The 22,147-nt window shown below is 50.8% G+C and overlaps 10 protein-coding genes across 10 annotated transcripts; 4 read left to right on the top strand and 6 right to left on the bottom strand.

Annotated features, from left to right (window-relative positions):
* Positions 1-2,683: 2,683 nt before the first annotated feature.
* On the bottom strand, positions 2,684-4,900 carry NECHADRAFT_45679 (uncharacterized protein; the record flags this gene model as incomplete). The annotated part of the gene is made up of 3 exons (XM_003044448.1): positions 2,684-2,971; positions 3,020-3,081; positions 3,184-4,900. 3 exons carry the CDS (start codon positions 4,898-4,900, stop codon positions 2,684-2,686), a joined length of 2,067 nt encoding a protein of 688 aa, XP_003044494.1.
* Positions 4,901-5,500: 600 nt separating this feature from the next.
* Positions 5,501-6,766, top strand: NECHADRAFT_83024 (uncharacterized protein; the record flags this gene model as incomplete). Its single annotated transcript, XM_003044326.1, has 3 exons — positions 5,501-5,567; positions 5,679-5,682; positions 5,731-6,766. 3 exons carry the CDS (start codon positions 5,501-5,503, stop codon positions 6,764-6,766), a joined length of 1,107 nt encoding a protein of 368 aa, XP_003044372.1.
* A 484-nt stretch (positions 6,767-7,250) lies between these two features.
* On the bottom strand, positions 7,251-8,839 carry NECHADRAFT_45785 (uncharacterized protein; the record flags this gene model as incomplete). Its single annotated transcript, XM_003044449.1, has 2 exons — positions 7,251-7,834; positions 7,894-8,839. The coding sequence occupies 2 exons, from the start codon at positions 8,837-8,839 to the stop codon at positions 7,251-7,253; spliced, it is 1,530 nt and encodes a 509-aa protein (XP_003044495.1).
* A 675-nt stretch (positions 8,840-9,514) lies between these two features.
* NECHADRAFT_95126 (uncharacterized protein) lies at positions 9,515-11,254 on the bottom strand (the record flags this gene model as incomplete). Its single annotated transcript, XM_003044450.1, has 5 exons — positions 9,515-9,802; positions 9,886-10,855; positions 10,933-10,995; positions 11,027-11,106; positions 11,159-11,254. The coding sequence occupies 5 exons, from the start codon at positions 11,252-11,254 to the stop codon at positions 9,515-9,517; spliced, it is 1,497 nt and encodes a 498-aa protein (XP_003044496.1).
* A 712-nt stretch (positions 11,255-11,966) lies between these two features.
* On the top strand, positions 11,967-13,666 carry NECHADRAFT_95127 (uncharacterized protein; the record flags this gene model as incomplete). Its single annotated transcript, XM_003044327.1, has 7 exons — positions 11,967-12,032; positions 12,063-12,172; positions 12,219-12,369; positions 12,421-12,514; positions 12,567-12,784; positions 12,835-13,524; positions 13,574-13,666. The coding sequence occupies 7 exons, from the start codon at positions 11,967-11,969 to the stop codon at positions 13,664-13,666; spliced, it is 1,422 nt and encodes a 473-aa protein (XP_003044373.1).
* A 244-nt stretch (positions 13,667-13,910) lies between these two features.
* On the bottom strand, positions 13,911-14,838 carry NECHADRAFT_7417 (uncharacterized protein; the record flags this gene model as incomplete). Its single annotated transcript, XM_003044451.1, has 4 exons — positions 13,911-14,063; positions 14,130-14,242; positions 14,296-14,489; positions 14,543-14,838. Coding segments are annotated over 4 exons (756 nt in total), but the record flags the coding sequence as incomplete, so codon positions are not given.
* A 546-nt stretch (positions 14,839-15,384) lies between these two features.
* Positions 15,385-17,013, top strand: NECHADRAFT_95128 (uncharacterized protein; the record flags this gene model as incomplete). The annotated part of the gene is made up of 3 exons (XM_003044328.1): positions 15,385-15,480; positions 15,559-16,513; positions 16,565-17,013. 3 exons carry the CDS (start codon positions 15,385-15,387, stop codon positions 17,011-17,013), a joined length of 1,500 nt encoding a protein of 499 aa, XP_003044374.1.
* A 524-nt stretch (positions 17,014-17,537) lies between these two features.
* Positions 17,538-17,921, bottom strand: NECHADRAFT_83030 (uncharacterized protein; the record flags this gene model as incomplete). Its single annotated transcript, XM_003044452.1, has 1 exon — positions 17,538-17,921. The coding sequence occupies one exon, from the start codon at positions 17,919-17,921 to the stop codon at positions 17,538-17,540; it is 384 nt and encodes a 127-aa protein (XP_003044498.1).
* A 409-nt stretch (positions 17,922-18,330) lies between these two features.
* Positions 18,331-19,482, top strand: NECHADRAFT_95129 (uncharacterized protein; the record flags this gene model as incomplete). The annotated part of the gene is made up of 1 exon (XM_003044329.1): positions 18,331-19,482. One exon carries the CDS (start codon positions 18,331-18,333, stop codon positions 19,480-19,482), a length of 1,152 nt encoding a protein of 383 aa, XP_003044375.1.
* A 170-nt stretch (positions 19,483-19,652) lies between these two features.
* Positions 19,653-21,974, bottom strand: NECHADRAFT_83032 (uncharacterized protein; the record flags this gene model as incomplete). The annotated part of the gene is made up of 5 exons (XM_003044453.1): positions 19,653-20,750; positions 20,801-21,096; positions 21,143-21,600; positions 21,658-21,767; positions 21,927-21,974. 5 exons carry the CDS (start codon positions 21,972-21,974, stop codon positions 19,653-19,655), a joined length of 2,010 nt encoding a protein of 669 aa, XP_003044499.1.
* Between the last annotated feature and the right edge of the window lie 173 nt (positions 21,975-22,147).

Genomic DNA, 22,147 nt, shown 5'->3' on the forward strand with positions numbered 1-22,147 from the left:
AAAGAGGATGGATAACCCAGTAAAAGTCGGCAGCAGAAGAAAACACACTTATTTTTGTAAATAGGTTACCTCAACTCACCTGAGGGCCAGCTGTAAAGCGGAGCTACTTAGGCGCGTTTATATGTCAAAGAATATAGCATATAATTCTCTTCGAAATGTGTATGCTACGGTGAGCCAATGCACGTGGGCTGATTTGCAGAGTCATGCAAGTAGACGCGGGGCGTCCAAGACGTGGTTCCCTAGTTGCAGAAGATGGTTTAGACGGGGTTTGAAAAAGAAAAGAATCACAAAGAGGGAGCCTGAAGGTATATGGAAAGTAAATACGACAGCCAACTCATCAGTGGTTTCACAAACGTGACGGCATCATCCCTGCGTAGTTTACACGTATTGATTCTAAATCCGACCACACAGCCACCCGACATCCTGGCCAGGGGAACCTGTCGAGGAGCCACCCATGCCGTTTCAGCTGTCATGGCAACACGACGCAAAGATTCACTTTCTAAAGCCGACGACTTATCTTATAGTCTTGCAGCCTGACCAAAGACGTGCATCATTGCATCCTCGGTAGTCGGGAAATTAATCGATTGTTCATGCTCCCCCACGCACGCCAAAACGCTTGGACCTTTCTCTCCGGTCTTGGGTGAGGTGACAAGCTTCGAGATGTGGGGGAGAAGAGAAAACACTTCACATTGGCTGTACTGTGTAGTGGTGTTGATGACTGCATGCCATGTCTTGGATACGGCCGAGAGATTGGCTCTTTGTGGTCAGGTGCACATGCAGTTGCCTCGATATGTACCGAAACCTGCAGATTTGTGTATCTTAAGCCTAGCGTCCATGGGAAAAGTGTCATACGATAAGAAAGTCGAGCAAGAGTGCGGGGAGGCACGTTGCGCAGTAGAGCCTCACCCCGACTGTGCTGAGTATAAACATGAGACACAGACCTTACGAATCAGTTACCGTTTGTTTCCTTCTCCAGCAGCTCGGACAGACATCGTTAAATCCCTAAAATACTCATTGTCTCCTCAAAAGTCTCAAATATGGCTTCCTGTTCCATCAAGAACCGCAACAAGAACACTGTTCTTACGCCCACCCACCTCACACCCACTCTCGCTTATCTCATGGTTGCGACCACTTCCGTGACCATTCTTGCGAATTTCATCGCGAGGACATTCCGAAGCGGGGTTATCATCAGTGAAGAGGGACCTGAGGAACCATCTCACAGCACAACCTGAAGGCACTGTCTACGATGGCTCACTCGAGTTCACTCCAAGCACGCCTTCGACTGCCCCCAACGCAGAGTCAAAGGTACAGAACAATAGTTTTATGGGCATTTACACAGAGCTGATGGTGGTATTTTTAGTCTTGACCATATCTGTGATGTTTTCGCAAGGTGTGGTTTCGGCTGGGCAGTGAGAATGAAGGAGGAGACAAAGCACTCCGAAAGAGGGTGCGAAGAGAAGGATTGCTTTGATTCAGTAACCATTACTATACGGAGAATAAATCATCACTGTTTGTGCCAAGCTTATGCGCAAATTATTATTCTCGACTAACTACCTATGCCGCGATAACCCTTGCGTATGTCTTTCACTTGCCAAGGAATCGGTGTTGAAGCCTGAGCTCCTCTGGAGAAAAGGACGTATGAGCGGCTAGTGCGCAAATGTGTTGCATGCGTGTAGTTGTAAACGCATCACTTGCAAATAGATCACAAGTTTCCACGTCGATGAATGGATATTCTGTCCTGAATATCTGCCACTGCAGCGAGTCCCAGTTTGTGGTAGAACTGCCTGTCTCTGTTTCACACACCATCGAATCACGGCGTCAGCCCAGTGCTAGACTCAGTTTCTTCATGTTCAAAACGTACGCTTTATTCGCAAAGCGGCTGAAGCTGTCGACTTGGACGCACCTCCACCAAAAAGTGAAGGAGATGAAGTTGCAGGTTTGGAAGGCGAGTTGGCACCGAGACCAGAGAACCCACCACCAAAGGAGGGAGCCGACGAGCCTGAATTAAGAGGCTTTGCAGTTGAGCTGCTACCTCCACCGAAAAGATTACCCGAGGAGAAAGGCGACGAAGATGAAGCCGCAGGTGTAGACGCCGAGCTACTACCCCCACCGAAAAGCCCACCTGAGCCAAAGCCAGAAGAAGCTGGAACAGTGGGCTTGGTCGACGAACTGGCACCTCCACCGAAGAGTCCACCAGCTGGAGCAGATGGCTTGGTGATCGGGCTAGCAGAAGTTGAGCTGGTGCTTGGGCCGAATAGCGAATTGGTCACAGGTTTGGAAGCAGGACCATTGGTAGTGCCACCAGTACTTTGGCCGAAAACCGAACGAACTGGTTCTCCAGGCTTCTGAGATTGTGCAGCAGCAGCAACAGCGGTGGCTATAATATTGTTGGACCTGGCAGTGGGCGTGGGCGTGGGCTCATCCGGGTGGCTTGTGTCCGTCGCGGGGACCGACAGCACGCCTGTTTGGACCAATGCCGCACCAATTTCCTTCCCTAGAGCTGCCAGGCTTGTATTGTAGGCCGGAGTGCTGATGGGTGCCGGTTCAATAGCCGCCACGGGTTTGGTCGCCGGTTCTATCATCAGTTAGAGAGCACATGGCTAGCAGAATTCATATACTTACTTGCAGGAGCCTTTCCCTGAACCGATGCCGAGAGCTTGACCTTAGATGAAGGGCGGACTATTCATCTAGTTAGTCGAGGCTGCCTTGGAACGCATGGAACCTGCTTACCTGTGGATGGCCTGGGTCTGTAGCGTCGACAAAGTGCGAGGCCTTGGCTCAAGATCCTGACCTCCTCTCGGAGCGTTTCTCTCTGAGAAACGGTGTTTTCTGACTCGTCCGCTAGCTCTGAAAGTCTCTCATCGCTCATGCAGTTGACTTCTGTCGGAGTGAGAATGTTGGGGATATCGCACACGAGGCAGCTCTCGATGGCCAAGTTGACGACGTTGTCGGTAAAGGTACGTCGAGACGTCTATACGGGTCAGCAAAAGCAAGAGAACATATGTCCGGGGGTTTGTACCTCGTAGTAAGCCTGCATCATATCAATGACCTTTTCTGTGCCAAATTCACCCTGTTCGGCCTCTTGCTCCATGGCCCGAGTGATCATCCACGGCTTCAACTCCAACTGAGCGTCTTTGTCAAACAACTCAGGATGTTGATCCTGCAATGCACTGCACAGCTGACTAGCAAAGCGGCTCATGGCCCGTTGGGACAAGGAACTGTAGAAATCGACGTCCGAGGGAAGAGCATAGCCTTCCACGTAGGGTCGAAGGAGTTCCTCGAGCTTGTCCTGGAGCAACTTCTCCTTCTCTTCAAAGAAGGGGTCCACGCATGTCGTCAAGATAGCCTCGGTCGTTCGGTTGATGCCTGGTGGTCCGGCGACATGACTGAATAGGTCATCGACAAAAGCTTTGGCAATATCGATGACCTGTCTGATGTGGCACTCGGCAATCTCTTTCCATGGAGTCGCTTGCTTCTTGAAGAGCTGAATTGCAAGGTCTGTGTTGGATGATCCTGGAAGTTCTCGTCCCAGATTCGCTGCAGCGTGCTTCTCGAGTTGCGCGTTCAGTTCCGTCGTGGTAATCATCTCTGGGTCCGGAAACTCATATTGCCCCAAAAAGGCCTCCAAGTAGTCAGGGTACTGGACCTGCTCTTCAGTCTCTTCGTCATCGCCCACGATGAGCTGCTTGGAACCCTTGGTCTTGAGAATGTAGTCAAAGGCACGGTTGAAGCTCCGAAGCTGCGCACGAAGTTTGCGGTCTTCGGCCTCCAAATCTCCAAAGAATCGATGCTCGTTGTAGCGGCCTTGAATGCCATCTCTCGCCAGTCGCTGGAACTCACCGGCGATCGAGACCAAAAACAGCCTCTTCTCGGCGTCATCAGCCCTCGGCTTTCCAAGCCTATCAAGCTGTTCCTGTCGTTCTCTGAGACTGTTCTCAATATCCTCGACGACGCTTGGAAGGCTGTTGCGAATATGGTCATACAAGACCTTACTCAGCTTTCTTCGGAGGTTTGCAATGCCGCGATCGTTCTCAGGAATCGTTGCCCAGGCACCAGCCTTGAAGAACTCCTCCTCGACCTCATCCCGGGCTTCCAAGCTAGCTTCCTTTTCGGATCTGTTGCGAAGGACGTGCCAGCCAAGTTGAAGTTTGTTTGCATTCTCCTGGTTCCTGGCGACCCTGATATACGTCTTCTCATCGTCGAGCCCAGGGTGAGTGAGGTCAGGCTTGGTAATAACACCAATAGTGCGCTGTCGCTTTGGATCCATCTCTTTGACTCGGCGAAGGGCCACGTGACTAGCGAGCTGAGAGTTGGCCGAGACCACCACTAGAATGATGCTGTTCTTTTGTTTCATGTAGGACTCAACAAGCTGATCAACAGTTTCCTTTCCAGCAAGAGACTGTGTCTCGGTTTCTGCGTGGAAGAGGCCTGGAAGGTCGACCAAAGTCAAGGGATACATGCCGGGCCCTTGGATCTCAAGGCGTAGGACATCCTTGGAGAAATCCCGCCCGGCCCGAGTGAAACCCATGCATTCTTGGGCTTCTTTGATGATATCTGGAAGATCATCCTCACGGAAACCGGTTCTCTGGAAAGCCTGGGGCTTCTTTGTCTCATCGGCGAACCTCACACTGACATCGACGCGTGTCTCGGGCGCTTGACGGAGGACCAGCTCTGTCGCAAAACGCGTGCAGAGGCCGCCTTGGACAGGGAAGCGGACATGGGAGATGGCCTCTAGTACCGACGATTTGCCTGCCGATTGTTCCCCGACGACGATAATTTGAGGGAGATTGACGATTTTGCCGACGCCACACGCACTCAGGCTGTCACTGATGTCATGCAGGTCCTTGGCTTCAGCCGTGTTGAGTTGCTTGAGGATATCCGAGTCTACCGAGACATCCATCTTGGGTGGTTGGTGTTGAATAGAGGTGAAGGTGAAGGGGGGGGATTGGATCAGGGTGCGAAACTTCTTTGACTGTTGGGAGCGCGTAACTTGAGTGTTGGTTCGACACGAAACTCACTGAAGTGGAGCTGTCATGGGCTGTGCAAGTGAAACTCATTTCCCATGCAGGGGGAAGACTTTGGCGCTGTGGCTGCTGAACAACCAGCCAATCTCGTACATTCGTCACACGATTAACGAGGTGATCAAACCGACTCCCCTTGCGCCTCCAGACGGGTTGGAACAGCTCAGAGGGGACAAGATGCGCCGATCAATCACCCGGGTGAAGGGAGGGTTTGCAGTTGTGCACTTGTAGCTAACATGGCTGTCGGAGATGAGAGCCATAGAGCGTTGGGTACGATGTAAATGATGCCAGGTATGGAGAAAAATGCTCTAGGTACCTTGAAAAAAAGCAATACCCTGTAGCTGCCGTATGGTGACCAAGTGTGTGCTATATGCAAAATGAACACCTTCCAAAGCCTCGACGCAGAAGTCGCGGCGATGCTTAATAACATATTTAAGCTTAGTAACATTAGTGGCCAGGAGCCGACGGGGGAGGACACTATGAACGCCATTCTTGACTTATCCACTCACAAACTCTTGGTTCTCTTTTTCATGTTTCTTGGCATTGGTTTATTCGATGCCTCGCTCAAAAGCCTCCCGCACTGCTAGAGGACGACGGAGAACTGGTGATTAAACAACCGTACAGCTGTCTCTGCTAGATACTGACTGGTAGATATAGGCTGGTAGGTCTAGGTATTACTTTGACCATCTTCGGCGTGCTGATCTTTCAGTCTAAACTGCCGCAATCGCCGCATTAAATGCGACGAAAAGAAGCCATGCAGCTACTGCACTCGACGAGGACTTGAGTGCATCCAACCAGAGTTCATTGTCCGTCATGGATGGTCGGAATCCGCTGCGGCGACCACGGGTACAAACAGTGAGCCGGCCACATCATACGAGACATTTCGACAAATTTATTCAGCCGAACACGCTGGAACAGCCTTGCCCTCAACTGATGTTACTCCCAGCAGTGAGCTTTTGACTAACGAGACGGCCAAGCTATTGCGAATTTATCAAGAGGGTATTGGGACTTGGATGGACATTCTGGATCACTCGCTCACTTTCCAACGTCAAGTCCTATCATCTGCACTTTCGTCACCTCTGCTGTTCCACTCAATATGTGCCTTGTCAGCCAAGCAGATGAGTCTTACTCAAGACAATGGTCTTTGGGAGCCCATCTCCTCACATCACTACGGCGAGAGTCTCAGATTGCTTATTCATGACGTCACTGTTGAAGGAACAAAGAGAGCCACTATGCTCTCGGCCACTATTCTTCTGTGCAGCTATGAGCTGCTCGCCTTTCCTGGCGCGGATTATCAGCGTCATCTGTTTGGGGGCCGAACCTTGATCGAGGCAGATGTTAACGTCGTGTCGGCAACCAACCTGGGTCGCGCCAGCTTTTGGATCTACGCACGGCAAGATGTTTCCCTGGCGCTGGTCAATGAACGGCCAACTCTGATTCCACCAAGGGAATGGCCGGCTGTTCCATTTTCGAACGAGACACAGGAAGACGCTCTCGGGAAACGCATTCTCTGGTTGCTCGCCAGGATAATCGAGATTAGATTTGCTCTACTAAGCGACGTCGATGGCGACACACTGGAGGATAATCTCGATATTATAGTATCAGAAATCGTCCATTGGCCAGAGAACGTTCCTCCGCACGCTCGCGGAGTTGACATCCAAGGTGACCTGGCCGACGGACTCAAGCAAACATGGTTCTGCGTCCCTTCAGCAGGTCAGAGATCACACCCTGACACTGGAAGTTAGGCACTAACAAACATTTCCAGCGGCTGGTTGTCTATACTATCACTTGGCAAAGATTCTGTGTTTAGAATTCTGGCTACAGCGCCCTGCTGGAACAGTCCCAAAAGATGTTTTATCTGCCAGCCTCCGCAACCACGCCCTCGAAATTGCTTCTATCTGCCTCCCACCGGGTATATCTGATGGCGCCTTGGTTGTTGCAGTAAATCCTTTGTTCTATGGTTGGTTCGGTCCTTTTCTTAGAAACAACACCTTGATGGGATGCTAACTACGAATAGCCGCAAAATACATTGGGTCACTGTCACTGGAGGCCAGAATTTGGGGGCTCCTCGAGGATATCGAACGCCGCTTGGGGTTTCATACACGGAACAGGGTGGCTCAACTACAGAGTGATTGGGTGTCGAGACGTGAAAGTACTTGAATTGAGTGGCATCATTGGATGGTGGCATACCCCTCGCTCTCGTCGTCCTTTTCCTTAATCATCCAAGCTTTACCTCTTTGAAATGCTCAAGGGCATGGGTCCTGGCCAGAGGTTGAATGCCTCCTCGTGGTCCAACTCCCAGCCATCATCGGGTAGTGCAAAATCGTAGCGCTGAACAAGTGAGGCAATAAGTATCATCTGCTCCATATATGTGATGTTGCGACCTATGCAGCCTCGAGCGCCGGCACTGAACGGGATAAAAGATGCCTTGGCGTCCTTGTGCATCTCCTCCAGCCATCGCTCGGGATGGTAACGCTCTGGATCGGGGAACAGTTGGGGGTTGCGATGAGCCGTGTACGCCGGGACCCCTACGGTGATGCCCTCGTCGATCCATTGACCGTCGATGGTTAGGCCTCCAGGGCCAGTCTTGCGATTCAGACCGAATGAGACGGGGGGCAAGAGACGCAACGACTCGTCAAGACACGCGCGTAGATATGGTAAGTTCTTGACTTGGTCATACGAGGCAACCGGGTTATCAACGTCCAGTGTCTCTTTCAGCTCGTCTCGCAACCGCTGGAGCGCGTTAGGGTGGCGAAGTAGACTATGCATGACATGAGTCAAGGCGATCGCGGTCGTATCGGAGCCAGCGTCAACTAAATATACCCTGTTAGTAAATCGCATAAGAGATTGACACGGGGTATCAGAAACTCACGTAGCACACCAACTTCAGCTTCGATCTCGCCTATATCGAGGCCGCGAAGTTCACCATTCTTATCCTCAATGAGACAGTGGACGATGTCATCCAAGGTCTCGCCAGTTTGGTGACGCTCAACACGCACTCTCGTGAGATGATGAACCATGTCGTCAAACTGGGCCCCCTTTAGCCATTGAGAGCGGAACCATCCGGGAAGAAGAGTCAGAACAGTTCGTAGGAAGCGAAACCAGGAATTAGCCCAGACGAGCGTAGAGGTTGCACGTTTGCCCGCGTGGAGGCATTTGATGTAGTGAACTCGCTTCTCATTGCCATCAGCGGTCGTGACTGTGACTTGATCGTCCCCGCGATCAAGGCATCCAAGCTTGTGACTCAAAGCAATATCTGCGATGGCCTCGATAGTGAATAGATTGGTCCACTTACGGAAGTCCAGGGTCCCAGTCTTGGTGTTCGTTGCCGATGCAGCTCCATCACAGATGCGATCAAACTGACGGACGAGCGTCCTAACCTTGTCGGCAACCTTGTGTTCCCATGTCTCTAGATTGCGAGTAGCAAGTGCATGAGACATGTAGCGGCGCTTGCGAGCATGCGCTTCCTTGTCTATGACGTCTAGAAGACTGTCGTGTGGACCAGCAGAGGCAGCGTACATATCACCCTTGATGCAGTTGGTGGAGTGGCCATAGATGGATCGGATGGCTTTGGGAGAAGAGAATGATAGGGAGTTGGGGCCGATGCGGACAACACTGTGCTTTTTGTGTGCCTCATGGAGATTCCTGGAACGAAAACCGCGGCAGCGCTCGATGATATAGCCAAGATTGGTGATACTGGAGAGAGGATTGTGGGATGGGAAACGGCGCAGGTTCTGGGGGTCCCAGAGGTATCGAGCAAAAGGCTCGATGATGAAAAGAAGAAAAAGGGCCGTAGTGAAAACGATGAAAGACTCCATGATGCTGGTTTGTGTTGAACCTCTGGCTCAGCTTGGGTCGAGCCCGGCCACCTTTTTATAACTTGCTGTCGACAATCAAGATACCACCGAGAGGCGTCTCAGTAGACGTGAAGTGGGCATCTGGGCCACGCCGCGTTGCTTGATTTGGTATGGCAACCGCAGTTCAGGTCATCTGTACAATACTAGCGACAGAAATTCCTCCTCTCCGCCTCTCTTTAGTTTAATACAGCTCTTGATTACATCGCGGCAGTTGAACTGGTCAGGAAAACATGCCTAACTCGGTATGTTAAGCGCAGTTCACGCCAAACATTCCTGAATCGGCTTAGCCCGAATCAAGACAAGAACGTTAAGTGGTCACGCCCTCAGATACGACCGCCACTTTACTTCACTAATGTAAGCCGAGCTGGCTCTGGAAGGAGATCGGATGCTTGCTTGTGTCACAAGGTTATTATGGGAGATGCATTAGCTTCTGCTATAGGATCCCTTCAGATGTACACACCAATGATAGCCCCATCTTGTTACTTATGTTAAAACCCATACCCAATCATAACCACTAGCATACTACATCCTTTTAGCCGGTCTTCTTTTGACAATCACCATAACATTTCCTTGGTGTCTCCTAGCACTACCAACCTTCTAGCAACCTATTTCTCATCATCATTGCCCTTATACCATCTATTTGCGCTGGACTTCCCAATCGTACTGCCACACTGTGCTCCCATCAACAACCAGATCATAGTGGAGAAGCAGCCGATCCTTGTTGGTCGTATCAAAGGAGACTACCCCGAACTTTGACGTACCCCACGGGTGGGAGTGAATGGAGATGTCAGTGTCCTCGATTTCTTTGTGGAATCGGTCAAAGGGCTCATAGAACTGGTTCAATGGTGAGGTCGAGAACTCAATCACTGGCATCTCGCCCTCCTTCTTTGGTGGGAACTTTGTTGTGGCATGTTCGTGACGATCCTGGAATTATGGTCAGCACCTCTTACAAAAGATGTGCTCTTTCCAGAGATCTCCAATCGAAAAGTAAAGGTCTGATCACTTACGCCACTCAGAATAATAGTGCCGCCGTTTCGTTTCATAGTGTCAAGAATCTGTTCGCGTTCCCAGAGGTATCCAGACCAGCTATCCGCCGAGTCTGGGCCTCTCCAGTTTCTAGTGAATGGCACACTGCTCACGACTACCTTGTAATCGGTCTCAGATTCGAGCCATCGCACAAGAGCCGCACGCTGCTGTTCGCCCAACATGGTCTTCTCTGGTCCATCAGCCATGGCGTTGTCTGATCGATACCGCCTGGTGTCCAAGACGAAGAATGAAACACCTCCACGCTGAAATACGTAGTAGGTTTCTCCGGCACCAAACTCAGATGGAGGGTTAGCATGTCCTTGGTAGCTCCAGAAAGGCTGCATGGCAGTTGCGTAGAGCCCTGTCTCGTTGGCAGCCCAGTCGTTGATGATCTCATGGTCATCATACACATGGAGCCATGGGATGGCTCGCAGTTGGGAAAACCATGACGGGGAAGCATAAGCCTGTCGGTAGGCCGTGTAGTAGGCCTTGGCATCCCAGCCCAATGGTATTGGAAGGTCGATGTAGATGAAATCTCCGAGGAAAAGCATCATCTCGACAGGATTAGTGGAGATGTAACTTCCGAGGTGCTCCAGTCCCTTGATACGTAAGCCATGGTCAAGGGGGCTATATGGGTAGAATGGCTTGATGCAACTCGATGAAATGAGACTCCATCGTTTCAGGTCTTGGGGCAAGACGGATGTGCGAAAGGATCCGGTATGGCTGGCATTGGTTGAGTACGTATATGACGTGTTGGGAGCCAATCCGTCGATCAGAAAAGTTCCTGTGTAGTCGTAAACGGGGCTTATCAAGATTGGATCAACATATGCGACCGAACCGTCCGAGTTGGAAGTAATAGTTATGTCCACATAATCGGAGGTGGGCACGCGGATCACTACTCGGGCTGTTGAAGAGTCAACGAAGCCAATCCGGGAGAATGAGAGGTCGGGGCTTTGATGAAGTATGTGGCCACGGAAGAGAAAGTCAAGAACCGCCGTCAGGCAGCATAGGTTGATTATGAAGCCCACAGCCGTAGAGATTGGTCTTGCATCGTCAAATAATGCCAATAGTAGAGCGAAGCCTCGATTTCTCTTCAGTCTCAAGCGGGCATGTTTGACAAACAAAAGCTGGGTAATAAAAGCGAAGAGAAAAATAGCAAAGCTCCAGTAGATTCGGTCGAGGTATCGTCTACCCAGTGGGTGCTTGAAATAGACGGTCAGTATGACACCACAAGAGAGAGCTTGTGTAACTTACAAATCGGACAAAAAGAATTGACGTGTAGCGCAGAGTGAGAGACGAAACCGCAATAAGGGCGTCAAGAACGCTCACAACCACTGTCTTCTCGTTCATGATTATCTTTGGAACTTGTCAAATTTGCTCATGTCTCGAGTTCAGAGATGTCTCGCTTCCTAGAAAAACTGCCGTTCTCTTTACCTGTCAATTCTAGTGGCCGAAGCCACAAAATTCTCACACGTGGAGTTCAGGGATGTCTGTTTGCCGATGCCAGTAGGGTTGTTGTAGTGTGGTGGACCCTGAATCCATCGCTCTCTTCCATGGTGCTTCTCGTTTAGCCGAACGTTTCTCCTGTCTTATAGATAAGCCCACGTGGGATCCAACGCCCGCAATACACCGGACTCTGCAGCCGGGCCAAGAGCGCGAACCGGCGCCGAGGAGATGCTGATACGCCGTTGGGCCTAACGTCAACCGGCATGGAAATGCCGTCCCTCCACAGTCACCGGCACCACGTGCGTCGTGATAGTCCCCGAGTCGCTCGGCCGTGTTCATGTTCGGCCGTTGGGTGGACATTCAAAAGGTGACATTGAGAAAAATACATCAGGCTCAGCAATCCTTCAGCAAGGGCAAGGTTGCATCGCGACCTTGTAGCTTATCACGGACAAACTTTGGACGTTCCAAGCTGTCGGAATCGTTCGTCCGGATCGAATGTCTTGCGTGAGGGGGATGTATAAATGGCAGTGAAGATGCTCATTGTGACGATTTCTGACAAACTCGACTCAGCTCATCATCGTCCATGCAAAATTCTTTCATACCTCGCTGATATATAATGGAACAAACCAACAAGAACGAAGTCCCTCCCGAAAAGACCCTCGTGGTCGCTTCGGACGAGAGTGTCTCTGCAGAACTGGAGCCAAAGGGCCAGGCTCAGCGTGCACCTGGCGTCCTGGATGTCCTTGTACAAGGTGTCGCTCTCTTCTCTGATGGATACAATATCCAGATTATTGGATACATGAACACTGTTCTTGCCAAGCTGTAGGTTGATAATGCGAGTTATTAGAACCTAAACTCACGCGAGCAGGTACCCAAAGGAGATGACGCCTGAAGTCAAGACTAGACTCTCCAACTCGATCCTTATTGGTGACATTTTTGGTATGCTTCTCTTTGGTCTCTGCATCGATCGTTTCGGAAGACGTATTGGTATCTTCCTCACGACCTTTTTCTTGGTTCTGGTACGTGAACATCCCAGCTTTATGAGTTGAACTCTCTCACACTGTTTTCAGGGTATCATTATTGCCACTGCCTCTCATGGTGCAACCGTCGAGGGAATGTTTTGGATGATGGTCATTGGTCGAGGTGTTGCTGGTGTTGGAGCAGGTTTGTCCCCATTCGATCAACCTGACAGCAGATGGACTCACATACAGTATAGGCGGAGAGTATGCCGTGTGCACTGCACAAGCTGTTGAGTGCGCTGACAGTACTGAGGCCATGCAGAAGCGCCGCGGCATGCTCGTTGCCGTTGCAACCAACGCTGCCATCATCTCGGGCTTTGTCGGCTCGAGTATCGTGTCGCTAATCGTCATCGCTGCCTACAAGGGTGAGCCAAGCGATGGCATCTGGCGTATCTGCTTTGGCATCGGTATCATTGTAAGTCGGCCCTCCCTATTTTCGCCTCCGCTTCAAGTTAATCAGTTAAGCTCCCTCTTGCCATCTTCCTCTTCCGTCTCCGACTTGTCGACTCCACTCAGTACAACAGGCACGCTATCAAGCGCAAGGTGCCATACATGCTCGCCATCAAGTTCTACTGGAAGCCTCTGCTCGGATGCTGCTCTGCCTGGTTCCTCTACGACGCTGTTGTCTACCCATTCAACCTCCTGGCTCCCACTCTGGTTGCCGGCTTCTCGGATAACCAGACTATGCAGGAGTCAATCGGTTGGTCGGCTCTTATCAACTTCTTTGCCCTTCCAGGTGCCTTTATCGGCGCCACGCTCATGGATCGCATCGGTCGACGACAGACTTATGCTCTAGGTTGGGCCATTGTCTGCGTCTTCGGATTTGTCATTGGAGGCACAATGTTCCCTTTGAGCAGCTCATCCGCTTTCCCCGCTTTCGTGACTCTTTACGGTCTATTCCAGACGTTCCTTTCTGTGGGACCCGGTGACTGCAACTTCCTAGTGAGCAGCGAGAGTTTCCCTACACCGCTTAGAGGACATTTCCTTGGCTTCGCTGCGGCTGTAGGCAAGGCTGGTGCTGCCGTTGGCACAGAGGCGCTGAGCAAGGCCCTTACTAGCTTTGACGATAGACTCAAGGGTCAGCAGGTAGTGTTCCTCATCGGCAGTGGTATTTCTGTCGTCGGAACTTTGTGCGTGTGGTTCTTGATTCCCAACGTGAGTTTTCTCTGTCAAGGAGGCGATATCCCAACTAACATTCTCAAAGCACCCTAAAACATTGGAGGAGGAGGATGCCCGCTTCCGGGCCTACTTGGAGGAGAACGGTTATGACGTCAGCCAAATGGGACTCAAGGGTTAGGAGGAGGTGTCTGTTTCAACTGTGGATGGGGATATTTACAAACTATAGAAGTTGACCGGGGCGGCTCATTCAGGTTCAATTATTTTCATGCATGCACTACTGGCACTTTATTAGAGTATCTAAACCCCATTCATCCTCCATACCTACCCGACCTTAGCTACTACTTCTACCAACTTCAAGGCTCCAGAGGCTTCATAGGCTCAACAGGAGCGATGATGGTCTCTCCGAAAGCCGCAGCCGTCTTTCCACTGTCAGCCACGATATTTTGGGCGTTGACAGAGGCTGACAAGTCCGACGCAAGAAAGACACCAATGTTGGCGATCTCGATGGGTTCGGGAATACGGTTGTAGTAGTACTTCTCCTCTGCGTGGCGGCCCAGAACACTGTCAAACACTTCCTTGGCGTTTTCCTTATTCAGGCTCTCGTCAAAGGCAGCGCCAGAGACTGTGTTGGCGGATGTCACAGCGATACTCGACTTGACGAAGCCAGGAGCGATCGAGTTGACACGAATGTGCGAGGCTGAGAGCTGAACCGAGGCAGACTTGAGCATGCCAGCAACAGCAGCCTTGGCGGTAGCTGGTAAGGTTTGGTCAGTATTGATGACCAGAGATATCGGGACTCGGTCTTACAGTATGAAATGTCTGAAATGGCTCCAGAAACTCCAGCCATAGAGCTTGTGACAATAATAGAGCCGGAGGGACGGGGCTTTTCGTCAGAAGTGTTGCACATGGCATTGCCACCATATTTAAGAGCCAGGAAGAAAGATCTTTGCATGACGTTGATGGCAAAATCGTAGTACTTGGCATCTGTATCCTCCAGTGTCCTATGTTCCAGTTAACATGGTGAACTCTAGATGAAGGGCGCCCAATCCCGCACTTGTAGTTACCAAATCCTGCATTGGCAAAGAAAAAATCCAGTCGTCCATACATGGCAATAATCTTCTTCAGCACAGAGACGGTCTGGTCCTCGGATGTGACATCAAGGATGGCTCCGTGAACCTGACACGAGGAGCCAGCGTCCTTAACTTCCTGCTGCAGAGAAGGGATATTGACCAGTGTCAGGTCGGTGGCATACACGGCCTTGGCTCCCGCTAGGGCAAGAGACATGACAAGCGATCGCCCGATGCCAAAAGGCGATCCAGCACCGGTGACGATGCCGACTTTGTTGGTGAGGAGAGTTGATGAGTAAGCCATGATGACACTATAAGCGAGAAGACGAAGGTTTTGCTGCACAAGATGAAGGGTGCGAAGATCAAGCCCGAAAGTAGGCAGAAATGGAGGGATATGAGATGTGTGTATGCAAGCCGTGGATGTGATTGAGAGACACCGACGAATAATCTCGCAATTGCTTTATATAGAACCATTCAAAACAATCGGTAAGCTGGGAGCGATCAGAATTCCGAACCTATAGCTTTACACATAGTTATGCTAACGTAATCGAGGTCCACGACGGGCGTCTCCGCGGATTCCGCGGTCTACACGGTCTCCACGCAAAGCCTAGAACACCCGAAGCCTCCACGGCTGTCAGAAACATAGGCTTTTACCTAGTACAGTAGGAATGGGGTAGATCTCGGCCCGTTTCTTTCGGTACTTGCATAGCTAGTCAAATCGTGGAGAATCCGGGGCCGGTGTGGTTGTAGATATCGTCAATAAATAGAGACAAGAGCCCAGAATGACAAGCAACCAACCACGCAATTTCAATTACTAGCAACAAGCATCATGTTGCTATCAACCATGTTTGACTTTTTCCAGCGTTCTCCTTCTGGAGAAACAAACACTCTTTCTTTGTACCTCCAGACCTTGCTCCTCGGCGTTGTCTCCTGGCTTGCCTTCTTCTACTTCTCCAAGCCCAAGTACTACTCGGGTTTTCCCATCGTCTCCTCCGAGGCCAAGGGGACTCCGGCAACAAGATGGTTTCTTGAAGGGTATCAGATGGTCTTGAGGGGACTGAAGACGGTATCTGGCCCCTTCCAGGTCATGACTGGCACTGGTCCCATTCTCGTCTTGCCCAACAATTATGCCAACGAAGTCCGGAACAACCCCCACCTGAGCTTCAATCGCTTCTTCGACAAGGACTTCTTTGTTAAATACCCCGGCTTCGAGGCGTACAAGACTGGATACCAAGATGGCACCTTTATCCAGGAAGTCGTCCGAACCAAGCTCACCCAGTCATTGGGTTTGGTTACTGATGATCTCGTTGATGAGATGACCGCTTCTGCACACGATCTCATTGGAGAAGACAAGGAGTTCAAGGCAGTCACGCTCAAGGAAGTCATCTCACTGATGGTGGCAAGACTTTCGTCTCGTGTCTTTTTGGGAAAGAATCTCGCTCGAAACGACCGCTGGTTGCACATCGCCATGCACTACACACATGATTCTTACTCTGCGGCCGCTGAGCTCCGCCAATGGCCTTTCTTCCTTCGACCTTTTGTCTACTGGTTCCTTCCCCTGTGCCGGAAGCTACGCCAGGAAGTCAAGGACGCCGATGCTTTGATCATGCCCGAGGTAAACAGACGCAAGGAGGCTGTCCTGAAGGCTCAAGCATCTGGTGAGAAGCCACCTCGAACTTCGGATACTATTGGCTGGATGTTTGAGATCTCTCGTGGTCGCGACGTCAACTATGTCTATGGTCAACTTTTCCTGAGCTTTGCAGCCATTCATACCACCACGGAGACCATCACCGGTTGTGTCTTGGATATCAGCTCTTATCCCGAGATTGTGCAACCGCTGCGTGAGGAGATCATCAGTGTCATTGGCGAACACGGCTGGGCCAAGACGTCTCTTTACAAGCTGAAGCTTATGGACAGTTTCATGAAGGAGAGCCAGCGTCGTCACTACATGGGCATGAGTAAGTCTGAATCAGTCACAATTCGTAAAGTCACGACGCTAATTGTAATAGCTTCTATCCATCGCCATGCGGACGAGGATATCAAGTTGTCCGACGGTAACGTGATTAGAAAGGGAAGCCGAATGTGTGTCACTGCTGAGCCATTCATTGACCCCAAGGTCTATCCTGAGCCTGAAAAGTACGATGTGTACCGCTTCCTGAATCTCAGATCGCAGCCTGGCCAGGAGAACGCCCATCAGTTTGTCACTACGTCTCCTCAGCACATGCTGTTTGGCCATGGCACTCATGCCTGCCCCGGACGATTCTTTGCCAGTAACGAGATGAAGATTGCTCTGTGCCATCTCATCCTCAAGTATGACTGGAAGCTGTGTGATGGCCAGACCGAGAGGCCCAAGAACCTTCAGGTGGACGCTGGGTTCCTTACAGATCCCACTGTCAAGGTCATGGTCAGGAGGAGAGAGGCTGAGATTGACCTGGATGTAGGCATCGCGGAGGAATGATCTATTCAGGACCGGAGTCAAGTTTTTGGGAGGTGATTTGAAGAGTTATGTTTGTGTACGGATAAGATTACAGCTAAGACAGACTATCGAGAAAGCTTTTCTATGCTCAAATCTAACTTCACACTACCATTATCATCTTCAAGCTAATTAGGGCAACCGTGCGTCAGCAACCTTGCGAGACCTCCCTATCCAAAGCCGGCGATTGGAAAAAGGAACCAGCGCTGTAATGACAGCAAACATCATTTTTCTAAATTCCCAGTTTAGCCCGAGGTCCCGTTGAATATCCATCAGGAGAAGCCCAAAGCTATGCTCGATGCTTCATCTCCTTGTGAATACTGTCAGAAACACACAATAGTTCGCCCTTGCTCAGAAAACAACACTCTAATTCAAGACAGAATTCAGGGAGATTGTCATCCATGAACTCCTGTACAGCACGTCTATTCTAAATTTCTGATGATTCCGAATAGCCTCAATCGTCTCTCTCTCCCAGCTCTCCCAGCCTTTTGCCCAGCATCAGATCCAGATCAGCCAGAAGTAGTGTTAACCTCCCCAAGCACAACCATCTTCGTCTTTCCGGGGTCCATGAATGCCATGCAGTCCTCTCCCACCGCCTCGGAGTTCTCGGCGCTAGAAAGCAAAGTAGACATGCTGTGGAAGCCGGCTTCACTCTCGAACTTGAGCTCGGACACGCAGTCAAACTCAAAGTCGACTTGAGTTCCTGCGAGAACGGTTGCCGTATGTCCATCTGCGTCAGAGCGAAGGATATATCTTCGAGAATGTGAGAGGGGGAAGCTGGCCCCGAGAAGCTTCTTCATCAGGGGAATGTGTTTGTTTTCGTAATGATCTTTGAATTGACCAGGTGTCATCTTGGGGTTGCGGTAGACGAGCATTACGACAGTGTAAGCCATTTTGAACTTTTCTCAAAGAATAAGAGGGCGTTTTATGTGTAGAGTCGGTCGTAAGGGAAGAGGGAAGAGGGCGATAATGAAGAGTTTGAACAATCTGAAGAAGCGTCTCGGGAGAGGAACTTGACCAATTTGACATCTCTCGTTCCCGTAACGCCGGGCTAGTAATTACCTATCCTCGTGATGCCGAGTTAATAAGGACTAGTCCGGGGGCTTGATATTCACCGAGTCCGAACTCCACGGAATACGCGGAGTACAGTAGCGGCCCAGGACGCGAGGGTCGGCTCGGCTATCTCAGAGAGAAGGTGGTGTATTTATGTCAATGAACATTGCCGACAGCATGTTGAGACTCTCGCAATAAGTCTTATTTTTCATTAACTTGAATTCAGTATATCTCAAATCTTCTGTCATCATGCCATCAAACATCAGCGCTACAAGCCCTCATCTCGAAGCAGCCTTGCAGGCTGTGCTCGACCGGGGAGAAACTGGTGTTTCTGTCGCTGCCTATTATCGTGGCAAGCTCATTGCCCATGGTACCGCAGGATACGCCGATGTGTCTAAGAAACGCCCCGTTGATGAGAAGACGCTATTTCCCGTCTTTTCCGTCACCAAGGGCATCACCGCTTTGGCAGCTCACATACAAGCGGATCGTGGCCTTCTGAACCTCCAAGATCCAATTTCCAAGTATTGGCCCGAATTTGCGGTTAATGGAAAAGAGAACATCACTGTTGAGGATGCCTTGTCTCATAGAGCCGGTATCCCACAGATGCCAGACGGTATCACGCCTGAACTGATGGCAGACTGGGATTGGATGATTGAACAAGTTGCCGCCTTCACACCAAAGTTTACACCAGGCACTGCCAATGCCTACCATGTCCTTATCTGGGGCTGGATTGTTGGAGAGGTGGTCCGCCGCACTGATCCCAAGAACCGACCCTTTGGCCAGTTTGTCGCTGAGGAGATATGCGAGCCTCTGAGCGTTAGGGATCTATACCTCGGCGTTCCCGACTCCGAGCTCTCCAGAGTAGCTACCTTGTCTGGCGGTAACGAAATGTTCCTAGAAGACACGTACAACACCAGTCCTATTGCCGTCTTCCCTGGCTCTGACGTGCACAACCTCAAAGTCGTTCGACAAGCTTGCGATCCTGGCGCAGGAGCCATCGGCAATGCCCCAGCCATAGCTCGAGTGTTCGCCATGGTAGCCGAAGGTGGTGAGCTTGATGGTGTCAGGCTTCTTTCTGAGAACTATGTCAGGGGGATGACACGGTTCCGCCAAAACCCCTATGATCAGGACAAGGTGCTTCCAATTCCTGTGTGGTTTGGTGCAGCCGGGTTTTGGCTTGGAGGAGAAAAGGGTGCCTCGGACCCTCTGGTTGGAGATCATCGCGATGTTATTTATAGTCCTGGAGCAGGCGGCTCTATTGCGTGGGCAGATATTCGTGACCGGATTGCGGTTAGTATCTGTCATAACAATATGGATGCTGGTGTCTCTATTGACCCAGAGCCTATCTGGACACCCATCGGTAAAGCCATACGGGCCATCATTAAGGAGAAGCAGGAATAGGAGGGACCTTGGCATGGAGAGACTAGTTAGCCATATCAATAGTCAGTCATGTGGATTGTACACGATGTGGAAATGAGCAAAGATGCCAGCAAGGGTGTCTAGTTTTCCATCCTCTCTGAACTTGAACTGATAAGAAGTCCTGTAACCCCTGACATTAATTCATCTTGCATTTACATGGCATCATCCAGAAGAAAAGAGGCCGGGTCAATTGTCGTCATATCCCAATCCTCAGTCCCCTCCAAGAACCTGTCCAGTCCTGCCCATTCGTCAGAGAATGGGTTCTGCAATGGTATGCAAAAAGTAGCAGTGCTCCCGGCAACAGCCTGGTCATTTTGCGCAGTTGTGTGGCTGCTCAAGAAAGCCTCGGCGATTCGAAAGAGAGCTTTGCAGAGAAACAGTTGCTTTTCGGCATAATCTAGAGCACTTCCGACTTGCTCCAGACTATTAAGAACATTCTGGAGAAGTCGTAGATCGTCGTGATCGGAGTGGGCGATGCAGTGCAAGAAAGTGACAACGAATGGCGTAAAGGAAGTGTAGTAAAATATCCTATTCATACGGTCAGTCAGACAGTTTGTTTGGGAAGGTTGATGATCTGACCAGAATGCGTAATTAGACAAGACATGGTCTGCGGAACAGCTCAAGCGAGGATAGTAGTTGAGGTGAGCCTGAAGTCCCTGATGCGCAGCCTCATAGCACGCCGGGGAGATATCTTGAGCAGAGCCTGATGAAGCCGTACCACGGTGAATAAGGGTGAGAGAAGAGTAGTAAATAATATCCGCGGGCCCGAATGTAACTGCAAACGACTCGTAATCGAAGGCTTCGGAGAAGTCGATTTTGGTCCAGTTAGCATGCCACGCACTGAGCTGTGACTCGAGATCAAAAGCAACAACAACGCGACTTTCTGGCTGCGACTTCTTGGCAGCTGGAGAATATAGCGAATCATATATCTTGCCCTGAATCCTGGCAAATTCGACAAACGAGACAAAGGCCTGGTCCCAAGGTGTCCTCTCGGGTTCATCAGAAACTGCATTGAGGCCAGTATCGGCATCCAGGTCTTGGATGATCGAAGTTCGTCCGAGGCGAGAGGAGAGATTCTTATCAGCGATATAGATGTGCCAGAATAACCGTCTTACCGATGACGCCTCAGCCGATGGGAGTCGTGAAATGCGGTGTTCGCGATGGTAGCCAAGGGCAAGGCAGTGTCTGGCTGCGGTGGATGTCAGGCTCCATTGCAGAGGCAATTTGGCTCTAATCTGAGCATGCACCATCTACTACCGTGTTAGTTTTGTCGTCACGTTAGACCCAGGAAGCTTGTTACCCCTATAACAAGGATCATGACGTTTTCTCTCGTCGGCATAGCCATCACCTCGTATACCTCAAGTCCCGTTTGGAACTGGCTCTCGCAAATACTTTGGTAGCGTGTGATTTCCTCAGAGGTTATTTCAGAATCTTCAATGTTGTCAAGTTCTCGCAAGACAACACTGAGCATGCCGTTGAGGAGAGTTACATCCGCAGCCGAGACTGAATCCAGCGGAAAGTAGATACGCCGGCATAGCTTTTCGATCTGAAGACGATCATAGACGCCATGGAAGTAATAAAGAATGGGTTGGACACCTTTGACGTTTAGTTTCCGGAACTAACAAGCAGAGCTGGAGCAAACCTTTTCGTTCTCGGAGCACCCTCAGAATCGCCAACACAAACGTTGATGGTGGCAAGCGCATCTTGAGATTATCAGTCACTGGCACTGGGGCCGATATGTAGTCATCCCTATTCAGGCCCGAAGCCTCATGCTCGCGGGCCATATCACGCAGGCTCGCCAGATGTTGGGCAACAGCAGGTGAGTGCGAAGACTCAGACGACGTCAACTCTGCGACTTGGATGGCGTTCAAAGCCTGTCGCCCAAACGAGGAGTCGCCCTCTTCTTGGGTGTGATCTCCAAAGACATCATTCTGTCGAACTACAGGGTTGCTACTGTTCGAGCAGTGCGGTGAAGGCACCGTGTTGTCTGTAGAGTCCCGATTTTGCAGCTGCTCCTTCAGGCCGTCGACTTCGAGCTGAAGATCTGCGAGTTTGGCTTCAAAGCGCGCAAAGTAGGAAAGCGTATCCTGACTTGGTAGGCTGCTTCAAAAAGATCAACTTTGGACTAGGTATTGATACGTGGCCTGTGTGGCATACCTGACCTGTGCGTCCTCAGGCGGTCGGGCACTGCGAGTATTGCCACCCCTTGGGCAGTCCAGCCCAGAGATGGTGCAGTTGGAGCAAGGTACAAGACGATTGCATCGAACCTATCACAGAAGAAGCATGAGTTTGTTGGTCATCCATCTACCGGTCGATCCATTGGCTGCAGGTAGATCTTGCCTTGCGTGCTCGGCAATTGTGGCACTAGGAACGTGTCGTTAGCATTACCGTGTCGCGTCAACATGTAGTGTGTGTCGGTGACTGACAGCTCTTGGTATCACTCTTTGCTTGGGGGCCGTATCTTGAGACTCCATGATAGAGAATGAGACAGGATCGAAGTAGAGAGGTCAACTTGGAGGAGATGGGTCTCGGTAGTTGAAAGGCGGAGTCAACAAGCCATCCGGGCCCGGCTGCGTAAAGTCCGGCCGGGGCTTGGGCCCATTCCGGAATAGCGACGCGTGCATTGGTCAATGACGCAACGCCTGAC

Source organism: Fusarium vanettenii (genome assembly GCF_000151355.1).
Source record: "Fusarium vanettenii 77-13-4 chromosome 7 genomic scaffold NECHAsca_22_chr7_11_0, whole genome shotgun sequence".
Taxonomy (NCBI): domain Eukaryota; kingdom Fungi; phylum Ascomycota; class Sordariomycetes; order Hypocreales; family Nectriaceae; genus Fusarium; species Fusarium vanettenii.